Source organism: Choloepus didactylus, chromosome 15 (genome assembly GCF_015220235.1).
Source record: "Choloepus didactylus isolate mChoDid1 chromosome 15, mChoDid1.pri, whole genome shotgun sequence".
Classification (NCBI taxonomy): Eukaryota; Metazoa; Chordata; class Mammalia; order Pilosa; family Megalonychidae; genus Choloepus; species Choloepus didactylus.
In genome coordinates, this window is record NC_051321.1 from 59284783 (window position 1) to 59303764 (window position 18982).

Consider the following 18982-nt stretch of genomic DNA (forward strand, 5'->3'; position numbering starts at 1 on the left):
AAATAAACTTAATAAGTAAAACTTTTATGGAGTCTTAGATTTGCCCAGGGTATTCTTTAGGGTTTTTAGTAATACTGTGGCTTAGAGCTTGTTGTACTGTGGAAATCTGCAATATCTGGCTGAAGCTTGTCTAAAAGTAACCTCCAGAATGACCTCTCAGCTGTATTTGAAATCTCAGCCTCTGAAACTTTATTTTCTTTCATTTCTTTTCCCCCTTTTGGTCATGAAGGCACTGTCAATCCCACGATGCCGGTGCTAGGCTCATCCCTGGAAGTCATGTCTCACATTGTCAAGGAAATTCACACCCTTGGAAATCACCCCACATAGAGGGGAGGGTAGTGAGTTCATTTGCAGGGTTTGGCTTAGAGAGAGAAGGTCATAACTTTTTAATTTTAAAATGACGAACTTGGACTAGATCACTACTTTGAAAATGTTCTTGTTTCTCAGTTTGTGTTTTTTTTTTTTTTTTTTTTTTTTTTTTGAAGATACTAATTTTTATTTCCAAAGGATTCAGGGCTCTAACAGACCAAGGAAGTATTAAGATCCCTGATAACAGGTTTTTCAAATGGTGGGCTCACCAGCGTGTAGGCATGGATACCCCATACATAACCCAGCTCTGTTCACTGTCTAGGCAACCTTCAGACCCAGAGAACCAGGCTCGTAAGATTTAGAGGGCCTTACCTGCTGTCTTCACATCTCTACAGGACTGTCTGGGGACAGGTGAAGTACACGTAAGTGTGGCCACAGTGCGACAAACCAGACCAGCAGGAGGAGCTACAGGGAGCAACAGGCTGACTTCACATAAGGAAGAACTTTCATACTGGCTGCCCTGATGGGAAGGGACTGCCCAGCCCACTAAGTGAGCAGAGATCAGATGACCATCTGGCAGGAATTTTGAAGATTCATGCCAGGACTAGACTGCTGACTTCTAAACTCCCTTTTGGCCCTGCCTGGAATGTGATGTTACATGACACCAGCTAACAGACATGTCTGGGTTTACCTAAAAGCCAAGCTGGTGAATGCAGAGTCCTGGCTCAGCTGCCCTCTGTGCCATTGCCCTCAATACCTCTGGGCCCTCCAGGTTGACCTGCTACTCTCCCGAAGCTGCAAAGCCCTGACAAGTGGTATTGCATATTTTGGAAAATGGATCAGGTGCAGGATTTTTTAACTGTGGGAAGGTGTCAGGAAGCAATCAGATTTCTCATGTGAATTCTTATTTATGGAGGGAGTGGTTGCTGCTGAACTCTACCTTCATGCACCAGCGCAGCACGAACAGGGGCTTTATTGGCGGGGTTTTGGAAGCTGTGACAGAGCCTAGCATGCAAGACTATGAGGGCTTGAGACAGCTGCCAGGAGAAAAGCAACAACGGGACCGGCCTTCAGTGGATTCTTGTTATTTGGGGCACTTTGTTTGTTTTCAGTTCTTAAAACCAAGTGTACAAGAAGAGGACTCAGCACTTCACAAACTGGTGTGTGACTTCATAGATTCCCACAGACTCCTGAGCCTTTTCATCATAGTCAGTCCAGTCCTTCTCCTGCAGATTAATGTCACTGAAGACTGTCCCTGACTCCACACCCTCAGCAGCAAACCCGGCCTGGGGCTGGAAATCAACTGGCTCAAGGCCCCGGCACTCAAACTCTACTATCGTCTTGAAATTCTCACTGTCTTCAGCATTGTAAGATTTGATGGTGCTGCTCAAAATCTCGATGGAATTTTCCCGTGCGCACAGCTTGCACTTCTGGATCATGGAGGCACTGCCACGGCCTCCCTTCAGTGCCACACTGTCCATCAGCCGGATGTATTGCCACTTCTCTGAAATCTCTCCGCAATTGCCGCATTTCATCTTCAGGTACCACCGGAAGTCCTCGCCCACAGGCCGGAGGCTGGTGACGTTCTCCAGCACAGCTTTGAGCTGCAGCGCGATTTTCCCCATAGTGGCTTGCTTCAGTCCGGCGCTAGCTGCGGCCCTCAGTTTGAGTTTTAATAATGGAACATTCTTTTCAATGAGTACATAATTTACAAGGTATAAAATTTGGAGGTTAAAACAGCATCTCATGATTTTGTGGAGCAGGATTTCAGGCAGAGTTCACCTGGGAGATTTTTCCTGTTTGCTTGATGTTGTTCAGCTGGAAAATGGGCTGGTCTGAGGATCCAAGTCAGCTCCACTCACATGTGGCCTCCCCGGCAGGGCGGGATGGTTAGTCTAGACATATCGACCAGGGTGTCTACACCAGGCCTTTCCAGTATGGCAGTTTCAGGGTCGTCAGGCTTCTTACATGGAGGCTGAACATTCCAAAAAGAATGTTCCAGAAATCAAGGCAGAAGCTGCATGGTCTTTTATGACCTAGCCTTGGAAGTCACATAGCATCCCTTCCACCATACTCATTAGTCAAAGCTGTCATAAGCCTGCCAAGATTCAAGAGAAGGACAGAAATCCCACTTGTCAACGCGAGTTACGTCCAAGAACTTGTAGTCATGTTTTAAAACTGCCACAGTTACTCTACTATTCAGGATTCTGCCTTATTACTGCAGAAGTCTGGGGAGAGTCAATGAAAATTGGTAGGACTGAGTAATACATTTCTCTCTGCTGTAATAGGATCAGGATATCATGAGGGAGTCCATGTTTTCTTGAAAATTTATATCAGGATTAAATGTGCCAAGCCAAACCAAATGGATCGCTAGAGTTCTATGTTTCAGGCAAGCCTTACACCTGTGCTACAGAATGTTTTTGGCAGAATTCTTTGCCATCAGAATCATTCAGTATAAACAAGGCTTCTCTAGTAAAGATGTGCTAAATCACTCAAACATTGCTTGGATAATGAAAACAGAACATGCACATTTGGAGGGTTGCTTTTCAAATGTGACTGTAAGAGTTCCTTGCACGTAGGATTCATTATGCAATACTAGAACCATTTGGATATTTTTTCCTGCCTCCCAGTACTACTAAAAACAAATAAGAATGTATGTTGTCTGGGGAAACATATTGAATGCATTTCTGGACACAGCTGACTCTTTTCAAAAAACGTATTATTATGTGGAAAGAGAAATGTGAAAGTGTTTAGGAGCCAAAATTACATATTGTCAGTTGATAATGATAAATGGACATGTCTGGACTTTTTCTACACAAATGGAAGGTAATAGGGAGTCTTGTTTCACTACCAAAAATGATTATTTTTACCTCTGTTAATTTCACATGTTGCCTGGACAATTCCTCTCCTAGTATGGAATATATAACTCAGAATTTTTTAAGTCACATAAGGGAAAATGATGCCAGGAATCAGATCACTTTGGCGGAGAATAGCCACAGAATTTTTTTCACAAAACTAAATATAATAGATGTTTCTAGTGTCTCGCACAAGACCACCTTATACTAAGTGGGTCGGCAGTCAGTGAGGACAAAGCCACCAAAATGTCTCTGTTAATCATCATGACAGTCTCTAAAACTACCAATACAGATTAAGCCCCTTTTTAAGATTAAGGTAATGGGTAAGTTAGAGTTCTTACTACTCCTAGGTGAGGTAATAATTAAGCACTAGCAGCAGGTGCTATAGGAATAGTTGTAGTAGTATTCTGTGCAGTGTTATTATCCAGGTAACTTGCCATTACTGAAGGGAAGGGAGGGCAGTGTTCTGAGACTGGGGGCACCGGGGAGGTAACCAGCTAGAGCAAGGAGCACTGCTGGAGGGCAGCCTCGAGAGAGGCACCACCAAAGAGAACCTTAAGCCCCGAGGGGCAGCACCAGGATACTGTGGGCAAGAGGCCCAGGAAGGAAAGGTCGGGCAGGGGGAGCAGGATCGGGGAGTACACCTGATAAAATGCTGATTGCACTGTTGTATACAAGGATGAGCCTATCACTGTAAGTTTCCTGGTTAGGAAAAGAACTTAGTTAACAGTTTGGTTAAAGTTAACGTAACCTCTCTATTCCTCACCCTTCTTTTGTAAATTGTGGACAAGATTTTCAAGCTTCAAGGAAATGGTACACCTAGCAGCATCTGGCACAAAAGGAGTTCTTGATGAACAATAGCTGTGACAGTCGTTTCCCAGAAAGAAATAGATGGCACACTTCGATGGACAGATTTGAGAGACTTTCTTTGTGAAGGCCTGGGAAGGGTGTAGTGAAACCCAGCATAGTACCGCTGGGCTATGACCAGCTTGAGACATGAAGGGGTAAACAAAGGGGGCAGTTATCAGAACTCAGAGACGAGCAAATTGTGTGGAGAGTGCTGCCTCACGGGAACCGGGACTTGCACTAGAGGGATAATATAGTTTATGGCCATCCTGCAGAGGGAGCTGGGCAAATAAACACCCATCCTCACTCCTCTCTCTCTCCCTCCGACCCCCTGCTGGTACTGCTCACTGCCTGACCCAACTGGAAACCAAAGAGTAAGGGAGCCCCCGATGGTGCCCACCCAGATCTTCTCCCAGGGCTACAAAGCAGGGGGTGTGGACAGTGGATTAGGAGGGGCAAATGGCAAAGAGATCCAGCAGTGTATCTATAATAATAACTTGTTATTTTTATTTTTATTATTCTAGTGTCTAGTACTGGAAGGCTTGATACATAGCACAGTATCTGGAACCTAGATGCTCAATAATAATCTATGGAATGAATGAATAAAATGAATGAATGAATTCTCACCCATGACCTAACAGGAATTGAGTCAGGTTGCTATTAAAAGAAACCCAACTTCAGTGGCTGAAAAACACAAGGGTTATTTTCTACATAAAAGAAATCTGGAGGCAGACTTTCCAGGACTGATATGCGGGCTCTACGAGGTCATAAGGGACCTGGGTTTTCCTCCTTCTTTCTGTTCTGCTGGGCTAGTGTTCATCGTCGAGGTAATCGTATGGTCCGACGTGGCTTCCAGAGCTTCAGACAATACATCCACAGTTCAAGAAATGGGAAGGAAGATGGGAAAAGAGGACCCAGCTTTCTCTAACTAACAGCTGTTCTCTTGGAAATCCTTTATGACATTTTATCACATCTTGTTGGCCAGAATTAAGTCACATGGCCACAACTATCCACAAAGGAGGTGGGAAAAGGTGGTCTTTTTTTTTTCTGAGAGCATTGTTACCTTGATTAAAATCTGCTATTACACTTTCAAAATGTACGAGCATTTCTTGAACTATAAATGAGTATAATGTATAAAGGAGCACTGTGATTAAATAAGATTGGAAAATACTGGAATAAACCAAGTAAAACAAGTTTTTCTTTTCTTTTTTTTAAAAATAGAACTTAGGTACTGTCAATCTTCAAAAGGAAGCTATAGTATGCAGAATATCCAAAATTTATTTGACCATGAAACACCCTTTATCCTAGCAACACATTTTAGAAAATGTTGAACTACATTAATTCAACTTCTAACAGAGGCCTTGACTTTGATGTGCAGCAAATTAAGAGTGTGCCATAAACCTTCACAGGGCAGTCAGCAGGCCTGGGCAGGTTGACCATAGAGAAGAGGCTATGTCAGGCTCAAAGCAGAGGTCAAGGGTATCTCGAGCCCCAGCCAGAGCTAAGGCAAGTCCAAGTCAGCCTGGGCCACCCCTCAGCCTGACCAGACCGTGAAGTACACCAGCTGCCAACGCTGGCAGCAGATGCCAGCAGGCAAGCTTGACCAGGTAGAAAACGAGCCTTAGAAAGATGCTATTCACGGGGTAAAGTCTGAGGGAAATCATTTTACCTAGAGTCATATACAAGGTACCTTTTAAACCACTCTCATAAGGAGTTGAATGTTATTACTTTAAAAATTTGATTCATTTTCATAGCAATCTATTCACATAGTTCATAAATTGAAACAATGCACAGAGGTTCACAGGGAAAAGTCTTGCTTCCCATCCACCGCATTCCTTGTCCCTCAACAGCATGCCTCCTGAAGGAAGTCCTCTTAATTGGTTTCTTGGGTCCTTTCCAGTGTTTCTTTATGCTATTACTACAAAGCATAAATGCTTTATGCCAATAAAGTAAATGCCAATGTATATCCTTATTCTTATTTTTTCTTTTGCTTAAATCAAAGGTAGCATAGCTGTTTTGGACTTCTTTTTTTTTCCATTTAAAATGTCATTAGGATTTCTATATCGGTACAAAGAAACTATGCTCCTTCTTTGTTTTCTGGAGTGTATTTAATAGAAAGGATGCTTCATAACTTATTTAACTCTTTCCTGATTGATGAATGTAGATAAAATGTTGCTAATATGAACAAGACCACAATGAACAGTCTTATAAATATGTTACTTTGTGTACATGCAGGTACATCTTTATGAAAAATCTAGAGGGTTGAATTTTAAATAAATGTCTAAATTTAATGGAGACGTTCATGCCACAGAAGACTGGAACATTACTAAATCTCGTTGTCCCATGCACCGAGTGACTGGTATCTTTTAGGTGATCAGATCAGTTAAGGGAGAAATAAAGAAGCCAGCTAACCTTGGTACATCTAAGAATTCTGTTGGTAAGTCTGTGACTCTACTTTATAACCATCCATAGATGCAAGCACACAGTAAAAAACAAAATTGAGCTCATACTTTACATTTCTACATTCTAGCGGGATGTGAGAGAGTTTTCCTTATAAGCGGGTGGGGTCAGGGCAGGCACATTAACATCTCCAGAATGCAAAATCATTGTAACATTTTCCCACATCATTTAATATCCCCATATGATTATAAATAAATGCACAGTCATCTATTATATGGAAATTCTTCAATTTATATTATGAATTCCTATTACTAAACATTTAGACTGTCTTAAATTATTTTGATACTGCAAATAATACTTTATGAAAATCAAGGAAAGAATTGCTTTAAGGATTAGAGACCGGGCCGGCTTCATTAGTGTGTGAGCAATGCAGTCACATGGGAACCTGGAGTTCAGGGGACCTGAGCCCATGCTTGGCTTGATGCTCTGCTGTAGCCCTCTTGAACAATTTTGAACAGAAGGTCCCACAAATTATGTAGGCTGTCTTGGTTAAAGACTATATGCAAAAAGGAGAAGGGATGAAACAGTGATAAATGTTGGAGGGAGGCCCAAGAAACTGATCAGAACCTGATTAATATTTCCCCCTTATGCATCTGTAGAATGACATGCTACTGATGTATTAATTGATGTTTTGGTTTGTTTGTTTGTTTGTTTGTTTTTCCCTGTCCTCCTTCGACCTCTGTGAGCAACTTCTGGGAAGCGATGACACGGAGAAAGGAAGCGATGACACAGAGAAAGGAAGCGATGACACAGAGAAAGGAAGCATAAGCAGGCAATTCTCAGCCTTTGAGTTTTAAATAGGCCTTTGGAATGATAGCAGAAACAATAGTCTTGAGAGAAAAGCTTTCTCTGAGTTTTAAAAGCCTAGATTCTGAAGGCTTCAGGACAGGAATAATAGTTCAGGAAGAAAGTGTTCTCAGTTGAAGGCAGTTTTCCCACCCCCTAAACTACACTCTCCATAAGAAAGTGGAGTCAGAGGAAAATGCAGACACTTTCATGGGAGGGACCCTGGCCTTGGTCCCCATCAAGGGCTGATCCTTGACAGCGCTTTGGGGACCTGCCAGCAGAGACGAGCTAGGCCTCGCTGCCAGGGTGGAGCCAGGAGAGGCAGCAAGTTTCATTGGTCCCCCTCTTGCCAAGATGGTGGGAGAGCCGCAGAAGAGATAGAAATGATGGAGGGGTGTCTGAGCAGAGGAGCCCGGGACCCCTCATGGTTCCCGAAACACAGGGGGAACAGCAGAACTGTTTCCTGAGAGACCAAGCACTGGACAGAAGCTGTTGATGGAGGGCTGGGCCTCAAAGGCCTTGAGGTCAGAAAGAAAAGGGATCTGCATGTCCTCACATCCTGAGACCAGGAGGAAAGGGTGATGTCCCAGAGGATTCCAGCAAGGACGGAGAGGACCAGGGAACAGAGCTCTTCGCTGATGCCTTGGCACTGCCGATATTCCCCAGTGTTCCAACCCAGATTATCCCCAATACCCGTGAATTTAATCAGGGACTTACAAAACAGGAGATGGTTTTTCTCGAATGCAGCGGTCATCGGAGGTCAGTAGGCAGATGGTTGGAAGGGCAAATTCAACGTTCCGCCAATCCCTGGAAAGTGCGCGGAAGTGCTTCCGCGAGGGCAGCTTATAAAGGTTTGTGATAACGGAGTTTCTCGCGAGATTTGGTTACTAACTGTACCTAAGGGAGGGAAGTTTTAATTCTTTCCCCACTGGATGGGGAGGAGCCTGTTTTCTGGTCATGTATGTGGCTGCGTGTATCTCACTAATGGAAGAGGGGAAGGGACCCCAGGCCCTGGGTCCTCAGCCCCAGATTGGGCTCAAATATGGGACAGAGTCAGAATACCTCAATATTAGGTATCAGTGTAACGGGACATAAAATAGAAATTGGATCAGCTGCAGAAAAATTAAATACCTTTTTAAAACCTACCCTTATGGCCAGAGATTCTTACCAGCTACACTTATTTTTCGTGGGTTCAAATATTTGAGCTCAGATATCCCCTTAGAGCTCAACAAACAGCAGAAAAATTGTGACTTAACAATAAACACTCCTCTGTTCTTTTAAGTGTTTTTTTTTACATTTCAGTAACACTTGAGCTGGTGTCTGGCTCCTAAGATATTTTGATAAACATTTCAGAAATTGGCATTTTACATATTGTGTTCACACTTGTAGAGGAGTGATTTTTCAGACTTGATTTATTTAAGCAGTGGAACCATCTTTTCAAATAAGATATTAAGAACCTCAGTATACAGCCTGAGAGGGAGGGTGCCCTGGTAGAAGGCAGGAGACTCGCCCTTATCCTCACCGTTCCCCTTTACTCCCTGAGGTGGCCCTAGAGATACCTCCTTATAACCCTTCTGATCCATAAACAAGCCTGAAAATCAGAGACTGGGTGTGCCCTAGTTCAGTCTGCTCCAGTTCTGATGGTCTAATGAATAAGAAAGGGAGCGGCTTGGGCTAGCTCAATGGTGCAATGGTCATTAGAATAATGGATAGCGGTCTTAGTGACATCTGTGCCTCACCCCGCTCCCCAGCCCCCAACTGAAATTAGTCTATGGTGGGATCCAGCTATAGGAATATTCAAAGAAGCCCCTTATTCCACCCCAACCTTTATTCTAATACACAACCAGGATGACAACCTTGGAGGAAGATAATCTTTAAGGACTGCTGTCAATAATAAATTCTGAGAAAAGGAATTTGGTGAAAAGAGACAGTTTCTCACACTTAGCCCATTCTTTAAGTGATTGTTTTAATTAGCTGGTTTACTTAAGATTGATGATCCAATTCTAACAAATTTTGGAGGGCAGGAAAGTTTTTTGAGGACTCATATAAAGTGGAAATAACATCTTGCTAATTTCAAGGGTGTTAAACAGTGAAGCAGAATAAATTCTATTCTTCTAAGAATGCAAGAATTTCTCTTTAGCAAAAAAGAGTCCTTGAAATAGTTATTTGTCCTTGGCTCCTTGGGAAATCATGGCTCATTGCCAGGTGGGCATAGAAGAATGATGATTTTATTCATGTAAATGTCAACATTGCCTTCAGAAGGTAGGAATGTTAAAAAGTGTTTGAAAATTTTTGGAATCTAGTTACCATAAAACTAAATTAAATCTCAGCTACAATCTTGCTGTCTCTGAGAAGACTATTATTCTATTTTTGTTAAATATTTAAAAATTAACCTATAAGGAAATGAAAATCATCATTTTAATCTGGCCTCATATTTGTTTAATAATCTCAAATGATTAATTTTCTAATTAAGGAAATGGAATTGATTTGGGAAAGTTATCATGTCGTATTCATGGTTGAAGTGTTCACTATATCTTTATGACATTTAGCCCAGTTTAATAACATTTCTTTTGCAGTTTTCTAAAAGGGCATTTCCAAAATGTGTCTTATTGCTGCTGCAAGATGTTAATAGGGGTCACAATATTTCTATATCGAAAGGAGTTTGAAAAACACTGTGTGTATGTGTGTATGTGTGTGTTGGGTTTGAATTTCAAATACTCTAAAATTCTTAGAAATTTCCTTTATAACAAGCATTTTTACCCCAAAATGGGTTTTCTTAAAATTTTGTTGTTTTGCACCCCATCTCTATTTACGCAGAGAACCGCAGGAGGGAGAGCACTTAAACTTCTCTTCTCCTTCTTGGTTCTGAGTATGGAGATGTTGACAGGTTAAATGATAATTCTACGCAGCTCTCTGGGACTCTTAAGTAGATCAAGGTCTGAGTTGTGAGATTCCTCTCAGAATTCTGGGAGAAAGCGGGGAAAGAAGACACATTTTGGAGTTAAGTTGTTGGAGAATTTTATCCCTTCCTCAGGGTGAGGTTCAACATGTGGTTTAGTAACTGTACTCTCCAATGTGGCCATCACTAGCCACACGTGGCCATTTAGGTTAAATATAAATGAGTTAAAAGTCATTAAAATAAAAAATTCAGCTCCACAGTTGCAGTAGCCATATTTCGAGTGCTCAGTAGCCACATATGAATCTTTCAATCGCCACAGAAAGTTCTATTGGAAATGTGGGTCTAGAATATCCATCCCAGCTACTGCACCCTCACTCAGGATGAGTTTTGTGCTCTTCCATTGGTCTTTGGAGCCTCCCCTATCCATCTGCACGGAGCTCCCATGGTTTGACTATTGGTATTTATTTAATATTTCAGATGATTTTTCTCTCTGGGTTTTATCTTGGGTCTTACTTTAGTGTTTCAAGTTATCTATTTTATTTCTCATGATTCTGTGGGTTAGTTGGACTGAGTTGGGTGGTTCTTCCTCTTCATATGGGATTGACTATGTTCCCTCTTGGGGCTGCAATCTGCTGGGAGCTTGACTTGAGCTGAAATGTCCAAGAGGGTTTCACCTAGATGGTGGGAACCTCAGCTGGGGTGGCTGGAACGGCTGGGCACTCGCTGGGTCTCTCGGTCTTTCCTTATGGCACAGGCAGTGAAAGCAGAAGCTGCCAGGGCTCTAAGGGCTAGCCTGGAACTTGCACAATATCACTTCCATCAGATGTCATAGCAAGTCACAGCCCAGCTGGAGCCAAGAGGAGAAAGAGAGAGTCTACTTCTGGATGGGAGGAGAAGCCTGCTTGTATAAGGATGGGATACATTTTTAGCACTCATCTTTGCAGACAGTCTGCCATGCTGTTTACTATGTTATCTAACTTTTTTTGCTATCACTGGAGACAGTTCTTAAAGATAAAGATATAAAACAACTGTATAATTAACACACTTAACAAACTTTTTAATCTACAATTTTATATCCAGTAATACATAATTATAAAACAGCACCTAGGAACCAGATGTGGTATCATTATAAACTGTAGTGTGAGGAATGGTTGGTGGGTGTGTGAAATGAAGATTTTCCTTCATACCCCTCATTTCCATACCCTCTCTTGGAGAGTCACAGTGCAAGTGGGCATACTGAAAATTCTGAGCAGACCTGAAGAAAAGAAACTTCTTTCAAAGGGGGTTTGGGCTTGTCTGTCTTCACATTTACCCATCATGAGATGATTTTCCCACTTTCCAAGAAATTCTAAGGTGGGTAGTTCATAAGTAAAAGAAATATGTGGTGCTAAACCTTGTATATAATTTAAGAGTACCATTCAAAACCAAGATACCCTATTTTACAAAATATATTTTCCACAATTAAACATTAGTAATATCCAGGATTAAAATGTGAGGGTGGGGGGTGGAAAAGGGGACAAGCAGGGCTGAAGATTTATGGGAATTGTGGGAATACAGATTTAAACAACTCCCTAGAGGGTATTTTGACAATATTTATCAAAATTTCAAATGCATATCATTTGACTCACTGTTTCCACTTCTAGGAATTCACCCTTATTCCAATAAATCCTTAGTCAAATCCCTTTTTTTAACACTTTATATTTTGTTGTCTCTCTCAAGAAGAAGAGAAATATCAAATTGTGAGATAACCATGGTTCTCAAGTGAGTTAAATCAAGATCTGCATGCTCCTTTCTTAGAAAGAACAATATCTCATTGTTGCCATAAATTGAACATGTAATGATTGCAGTTTCTGGAAACTGTGTTAAAAAATGATCCGGCATGCTGTTTATTGCTTTAACAAAGTATGGGAAAATGTGCAAGATAGAGTAAGTGAAAAAAGAAAGGTACAGAACAGTATGCACAATATGAATTCATCTGAGTAAAGGAAAATAATATGTTTATGTGTATCTGTGTGAATAGAGAGATTTCTGGAAAGAACTATGTAAAAAATTAACAGTAGTCATCTCTGGGAAGGAGATGGAGAACTCTGAATTTTTTATCTTTTATTATTTGACTATTTTTTAAAACCACAAGCAAGCATTACTTTTATAATTTACAAAAGAATTAAATCACAAAGAAAACAATTGGCAAAGAAAAAGAAAAAAAATATTTTAAAGATAATATGTTCTAAAACAATCCCATATGAATGTAGTTAAATGATCATTTCAATCTGAAACACATGGCAGTTGAAGGCTTTACAATGCACGAGAGTGAGGGGTTTGGAGCCAGACAGATCTGGGATTCCCAGCTACACGGAAGTTAGCAGAGGGCCTTGGGCAGGTCACTTAAGCTTTCCGTCTCCCTTGCAGGCTCACCTGAGGACCGCTGTGTTGGCAAAGTACTTGGCATTCTGCCTGCCCTGTGGTAGATGCCCATTAAAGGGTCACTGCCCTCATTACCCTATAAACAAACCGTGCAAACTTCGGAAAGTCTCAAAATCTCTCAATTTCAGTTTCTTCATTTGAAAATGGGGAAAATTAATACCCGTTACATTGGCTATAAAGAGCAGAGTGCAGGCACTTGGTAAATGGTATTTTATATATCCCTACACAAATTTCCTAAGATCTATATTTGGTGGTGGTTTCAAAAGTCATGTAATAGAGGGAATATGTTAGTTTACATTAAACCCATTCCAGGATCAGGGTACAAAAGACAGTTCTAGCTGAATGCTCTCCCAGAGGCTGTCTCTTTTTATATCTTTGTGCTCACAGCCTTGTTGACACCCGTGTTTGAAGACTGCTGGCTCATATCCTTGGACAGTGGCAGCTTATATCCTAGCAAACTTATTTTTGTCAGAAATCTCTCCTCATCAGACCATGGTTTTTTAAAAAAAAATTTAAAGAAATTTTTTTCTTATGGCTTTTCTGGTTTCACTCTGAAAATATCCCCACCCATCCATAACTGTGTATACTGGATTATTTCTTCTCAAAATATTTGTTGGTTCATGTACAGAAACAGGCAAGAATAAAATTATATGCTAGTACTAAAAAATGGAGTCTTTGTCTAGGTTTGACTAAGGCCTCTGACAAATACCAGGCTGGTTTTCCATGTGAAAGCAATCAGCTTAACTTTTTATCATGTATATCTTTGAGAGTCGGAAGAGGTATTTGTTACAAAAACTCTTAAAGAAATATATTCCTTAGTCTTCTCAATTTAGTCTGGCAAGCCTTCTTCACATTCTATTTTGATGGAGTTGAAAGTTTTCCACTGGAAATGACTCTATCATAATAAATCCCAAGGAGAGAGAAAAGGCTATGCTGAAATAAGAAAGTTTTCCAAAAAAGATAACTGTTATTTAGTTTGAGTTGGATATACGAATTTTCCCTTTTTAGCTATAAAGTAAAAAAAAGCCAAAATGTACTGTAGACATAAAGTGCTTTTAAACAGATGTCTCTTTTCCTTTAATTTCCATCCCAATAAAGGTGATTCAAAGAATCTACTTAACTCTATATACATTTAGTAAGATAAAACCAGGAATAAAGAGAAAAAAAAGAAAGAAGAGAAATTAAGGGTTAGTTGTAAGGTGAAAACAATACAGAGCTAAGAGTATTATCCAGAATTTACATAATAAAATTCTACATCTTGATGGTGGTCATCTGCAAATTGTCTCTGAGTTTCACAGAAGCCGAGGCAATGAGGCCATGTTGGACATAGAAAACTTAAGCAAGTGTCTTCACCCCTCTTATTCCTGGAGATACTCCCTTCCTCCAGTGGTTCCCAGTGATTCCTGCAACCCCCCACCCCCATCCCCTGGAAATTTGGCAATGCCTGGAGACACTTTTGGTTGTCACAACTGGGAGGGTACTACTGGCATGTGGTATACAGTGGTAGAGGCCACAGATGCTATTAAACATCCTAAATGCACAGGACAGACCCTCACAAGGAATTATCTGGTCTCTATGTCAACAGTGCCCAGGTGGGGAAACCAGTGTTTCAGTAAGGTGTTTCCACTTTCCCCCTATCTTACTACTTGGCTGGTGGGTAGAGAAGAGCAGAGGTGAAAGCTCTTGAGCCCTCAGTTACAGTCTTTCTGTAGGCCCGGCTTTGCCCCTGCCTTTCTGTGGTTGTGTTACGTGACTTGATAAATTTCCCCTTGCCAACCCCTCTCTCCCTTTTACAATTTGCTCAAGTGTGCTTAAGTTAGGTTTCTTCCAGAGTCCTTACCAAATGGAGATAAACAAGATCAATGGGATCTACAAGGCAATAACACCAGTTGCTTTAGAAAATCACAGCTTTTCCTGGCCCTAAGGCTGGGGAAAAATTTCTGCCAGCCAGGAAAGGGACACAATAGTTTGCTCTGGTGGAGGACATTCTAAATGATATCTTTATCATTTTTATGATCAATAAAATAACAAGCTCCATATGACAATTCTTAGCACATTCCTCAGTGTGTAATATGAAAACCCAACTCAGCAAAACAGTTCTATGGGGCCCAAGTTTATATCTGTCTGACAAACAAGATGGATTCTCTTCCAAGATAGACTTTAGAATAGTTAATATTGAAGAGGAGGATTGGTTAACTTTTTTGAGATTCTGATGAAAGTTATGGACCCTCTTCCCAGGAAAATATGTATATTCACACAAATATTACATGCAATTTCAGCTGATTCATAGCTCCTCCAAAGCTCTTGTCCCAAAGCATGCAGAACCCTGATAGACAGAGTAGTAGGATGGATGGCAGATCAGATAGGCAATCTTTCCTTGTTGTTTGTACCATAAAACTTATTTCTAAAATCATTAGATCGTGAGATGTAGCTCTATCAACCTATCGATCTATCTATGCATCTATCTATCATCTATCTACAACAGTTACATGTATCTGACCAGTGTCATTGGGATCATGTTGGGAATAAATCACTTTATTGATTTCTCAGATGAGTAATATGAGCGGTATTCACCCTGCTAGATATTAAAAACAAATTGCATTTTATAATAATTTATATAGCCTGGTACTAACATAGAAATTAAAGCCCAGAATGACTGGAATAAAATATCTAGCTCAGAAACTTGTCTTAGTACATATGCAAGCTTTCCTCATATAAAGGAAGCATCACAAATGAATGCTGAAGAAAGAGATTATTTGCTAGTTTTGCTGGATAATTGGTGATTTGGAAAAATAATTTAGCTCTTTACCCCATATTAGACAACAAAATAAATTCCTGATGGATTACAGAATCAACAGAACATTTTAAAATGCATTTAGACAATTCTATTTGCAAGTTACAAAAATCACCAACAGAAACAGAAATGTATGGCAAAGATATGACAGGAAATTCTCAGAGGAGAGACAAATGGATAAAACAGGTGTAAAAAATTTTCCATTCTCACAGTAAGAAAAATTTGCAAATCAAAACAAGATTTGTTGGCTTATTAAATTAGCCAGGGTTTCTTTTCAATGACAATAACAAATGATGTTGAAGGTGTGATGAGACACATATTGGTTTGTGGTATTCATTTAATATATTCTAGAAAATAACAACAATGAGCATTAAAAACTTTAAAAAATGTTTATGCCCCAAGCAAGTTTCATACCAGGAACACAAGAAATCTATTACTATAACTTATTAGGTCTACAGAGAATAAAAATGCTTAAAAATGAATTTGGTAAAAAATCCCCATCCAGGCAGGTCTGAGTGCTAACATCTTTTTCTCACTTAGCCTGTTTAGCAGATTGACATTTTACACTGAGCTTCTTGCAACTCTGTAATATAAAAGAAAGAACTCAATCCTTTGATGACTACCATGACCTTTGCAGCAGGTGGAACCTCATCTTTTACTGTATGTTCCCTTAAAAATTTTGATCTGTTCATTGACCAAAAAAGAAATCAAGATTATTGGGAAGTTGTTGATCCTAATGAGCCTCAAAAGCTTAAAGAATCACCAACATTAGAGATCCAGTGTAAAGCTACAGAAGATCCAAAAAGCAATCAACTACTAATCTTCACTCTTTTCTTCCAAAGTGCTCTCTATGAATCTAGTGAAAACATTTGTACACCCATCAAAGGATAAAAACCAGTGTGTGGTAATGGCATCTGCTACATATTTTACAGTTTACTTCCCTTTTTTAACTCTTCATGAGGAATTTTATTTTGCTTCAAAATGACACATAATCCACAAGGTCTGCAAACGTGGTAATGTTGGATTTTGCACACTAAGATTTTCTCATGGATGAATTCTTTTTTGTTGCTTGAATATTTTCCTCCAAGTGTGTAATAATTGGTAATTGCCTTGTCTTCTATAATAAAATACCATTTGAGCATAGCTTTAAAAAAGATGAAAATAAATAAGTGCAACTAGTCCTGACTAAAAATCCTCAACAAAATAAAAATAGGGAATACTTTTAACACATACACTATCATTGTTTCATAAGTTCCAGCCAGTGCAATTAGACAAGGGAAAGAAACAAAAGATATAACAATTCAATAATGTAGTAATATTAAATATTCTGGCCTTTTAAATCTTAACAGTGAGTTTTGGAAATTAATAGGGCATTTGTAGATCTGTCTCTTCTCATCGAAAGCAGAAGAATATTCCTGAAACAATTAATTTAGAAAAATTGGTCTAGTAACTGGGATTTTTTTTTCTGGAGGAAAAATAAAGGCAAATTTATCATTTGCAGATGGTTCAAATTTATACCTAGAAAATACAAAAGGATAAACTGGAAAACTATTGTAAAACTCAAATAACTTAAAGTAAATGAACTAGAAGAATCCATGAGCATATTTGTTTTAAATAATATTAGATGAAATAAGCTTCAGTGGCAGATTCCAAAAGGAGCTAAGAGGTCACTCTGGTGGGCACTCTTATGCACAATATAGATAACTCTTCTTAGGTTCTAATGAATTGGAATAGCTAGCGGTAAATACCTGAAACTATCAAACTACAACCCAGAACCCATTAATCTTGAAGACGATTGTATAAAAACGTAGCTTATGAGGGGTGACAATGTGACTGGGAAAGCCATATGGACCACACTCCCCTTTGTCTAGTTTATGGATGGAGGAGTAGAAAAATGGGGGAAGGAAAAAACAAAACAAAACACGGCACCCAGTGTTCTTTTTTACTTTAATTGCTCCTTTCCACTTTAATTTTTATTCTTATTATTTTTGTGTGTGTGGTAATGAAAATGTCAAAAATTAATTATGGTGATGAATGCACAACTATATAACGGTACTGTAAACAATTGAATGTACGCTTTGTTTTGTATGACTGCATGGTATGTGAATATATCTCAATAAAATGAATTAAAAAAAGTAATATTTGAAATTGACATATCTTTTAATGAGACACATGTTTAATAAGTTAGTCTGTTATGTTCATATTTATTGAATGAACTTCACATCCTTGCATTTAATGAAGTGCCATTGTAATTTGAAAAATAAATAAATAAATAAATAATATTAGAATAGAGATGACTTTTCAAAGTAATACATAAACCAGACACCATAAAAAATGGATATCTTGCATTACATAAAAATTTAAAATGCTCCTACGGAAAAACACTATTAAAGAACTAAATGAGGATCATTTAAGACAAAATGAGGATCATTTTCACAACACATATAAAAGATAATGAGCTCATTCTTTAACATATAAAGAGCTCTTATACATAAATAATGGCCAACAACACAACAGAAAATTGGGTAAAGAACACAAATGGAAATTCATGGAAAAAAGAAATAGAAATGAATTTTAATACATGAAAATACATTCTGCTTTAACCTTAAGAAAAACAAATTAAAGCCATAACAATTTACTAACTCTTAATCTATCTGTTTGACAGAGACATTTTTTAGATGATACGAAGTATTGGTAAAGATATGGAGGTGGAGAGAGGCTCAGTCAACAATGTTGGCAGAAGTACACAACTTGTTTGGAGAGCAACTAGGCAGCTTTGATCAAAATTTAAAATGTGTACCTCATTTTAACCATTCTGCTTTCAGGAATTCGTTCTACATATGTAGTTACACTTGTGTATAAAGACATATGAAAAATATTTATAGTAGCAGTGTTCGTAATGGGAACAATATAGGCTTGCTATTCTAGAGTTGGGGAAATGAGGGATAAGGGAGATAATGTTTAAATACATTCTATATTTCTTTAATGTTCACAAATTTTAATAATAAAGAACACATAATAACCTGAAAGAAAAAAGAGTAGAGTTTTTTGCTTGTTTCTTTAAGAATCAGCTAGAAATGAATATATAATACCTCAAAAGGCATAAAGTAAGTCAAAGAAAAAGTGAGATTTGATTCCTAATTTTTAATGTTCAGGTTACAGGGGGTGCAAATACTGTGTAAAGTGGGTAAGAGATACATTCGTTTAGGATGAAATTAAGTTTATCACTGTGTCTTAGGTAAAAGCCTTCATTTATTTTATTTTTTTTTAATTGTATTATGGAAATTTAAATAATATATAAAAGAAGACACAACAGTAGAACTTATGTTCATGAATTTACCACATAGTTTCAACAATGACCAACATTCTGCCACTCTTGTTTTAACTATCTCCCCACACATTTTTTTGAGGGCAAAAATTCCATAAAATACTGTAAATTTAGCCCATAAACCCTTGTCTGTATCTCTAATACATAAGGATTTTTAAAAACATAGTAACAACATCATCATCACATCCAACAAATTTAAGTGTTTCCTTAATATGACCTAATACACAGTCTATATTCAAATGTCTCTGATATCTTGAAATATCTTTTTGACTCAGAGTCCA

General features: G+C 38.9%; 1 protein-coding gene across 1 annotated transcript; it reads right to left on the reverse strand.

The window, feature by feature from the left end:
- Positions 1-1264: 1264 nt before the first annotated feature.
- LOC119510059 (CXXC motif containing zinc binding protein) lies at positions 1265-1960 on the reverse strand. The gene has a single exon (XM_037804097.1). The coding sequence runs from the start codon at positions 1932-1934 to the stop codon at positions 1452-1454; it is 483 nt and encodes a 160-aa protein (XP_037660025.1). The 5' UTR covers positions 1935-1960; the 3' UTR covers positions 1265-1451.
- Positions 1961-18982: the final 17022 nt, after the last annotated feature.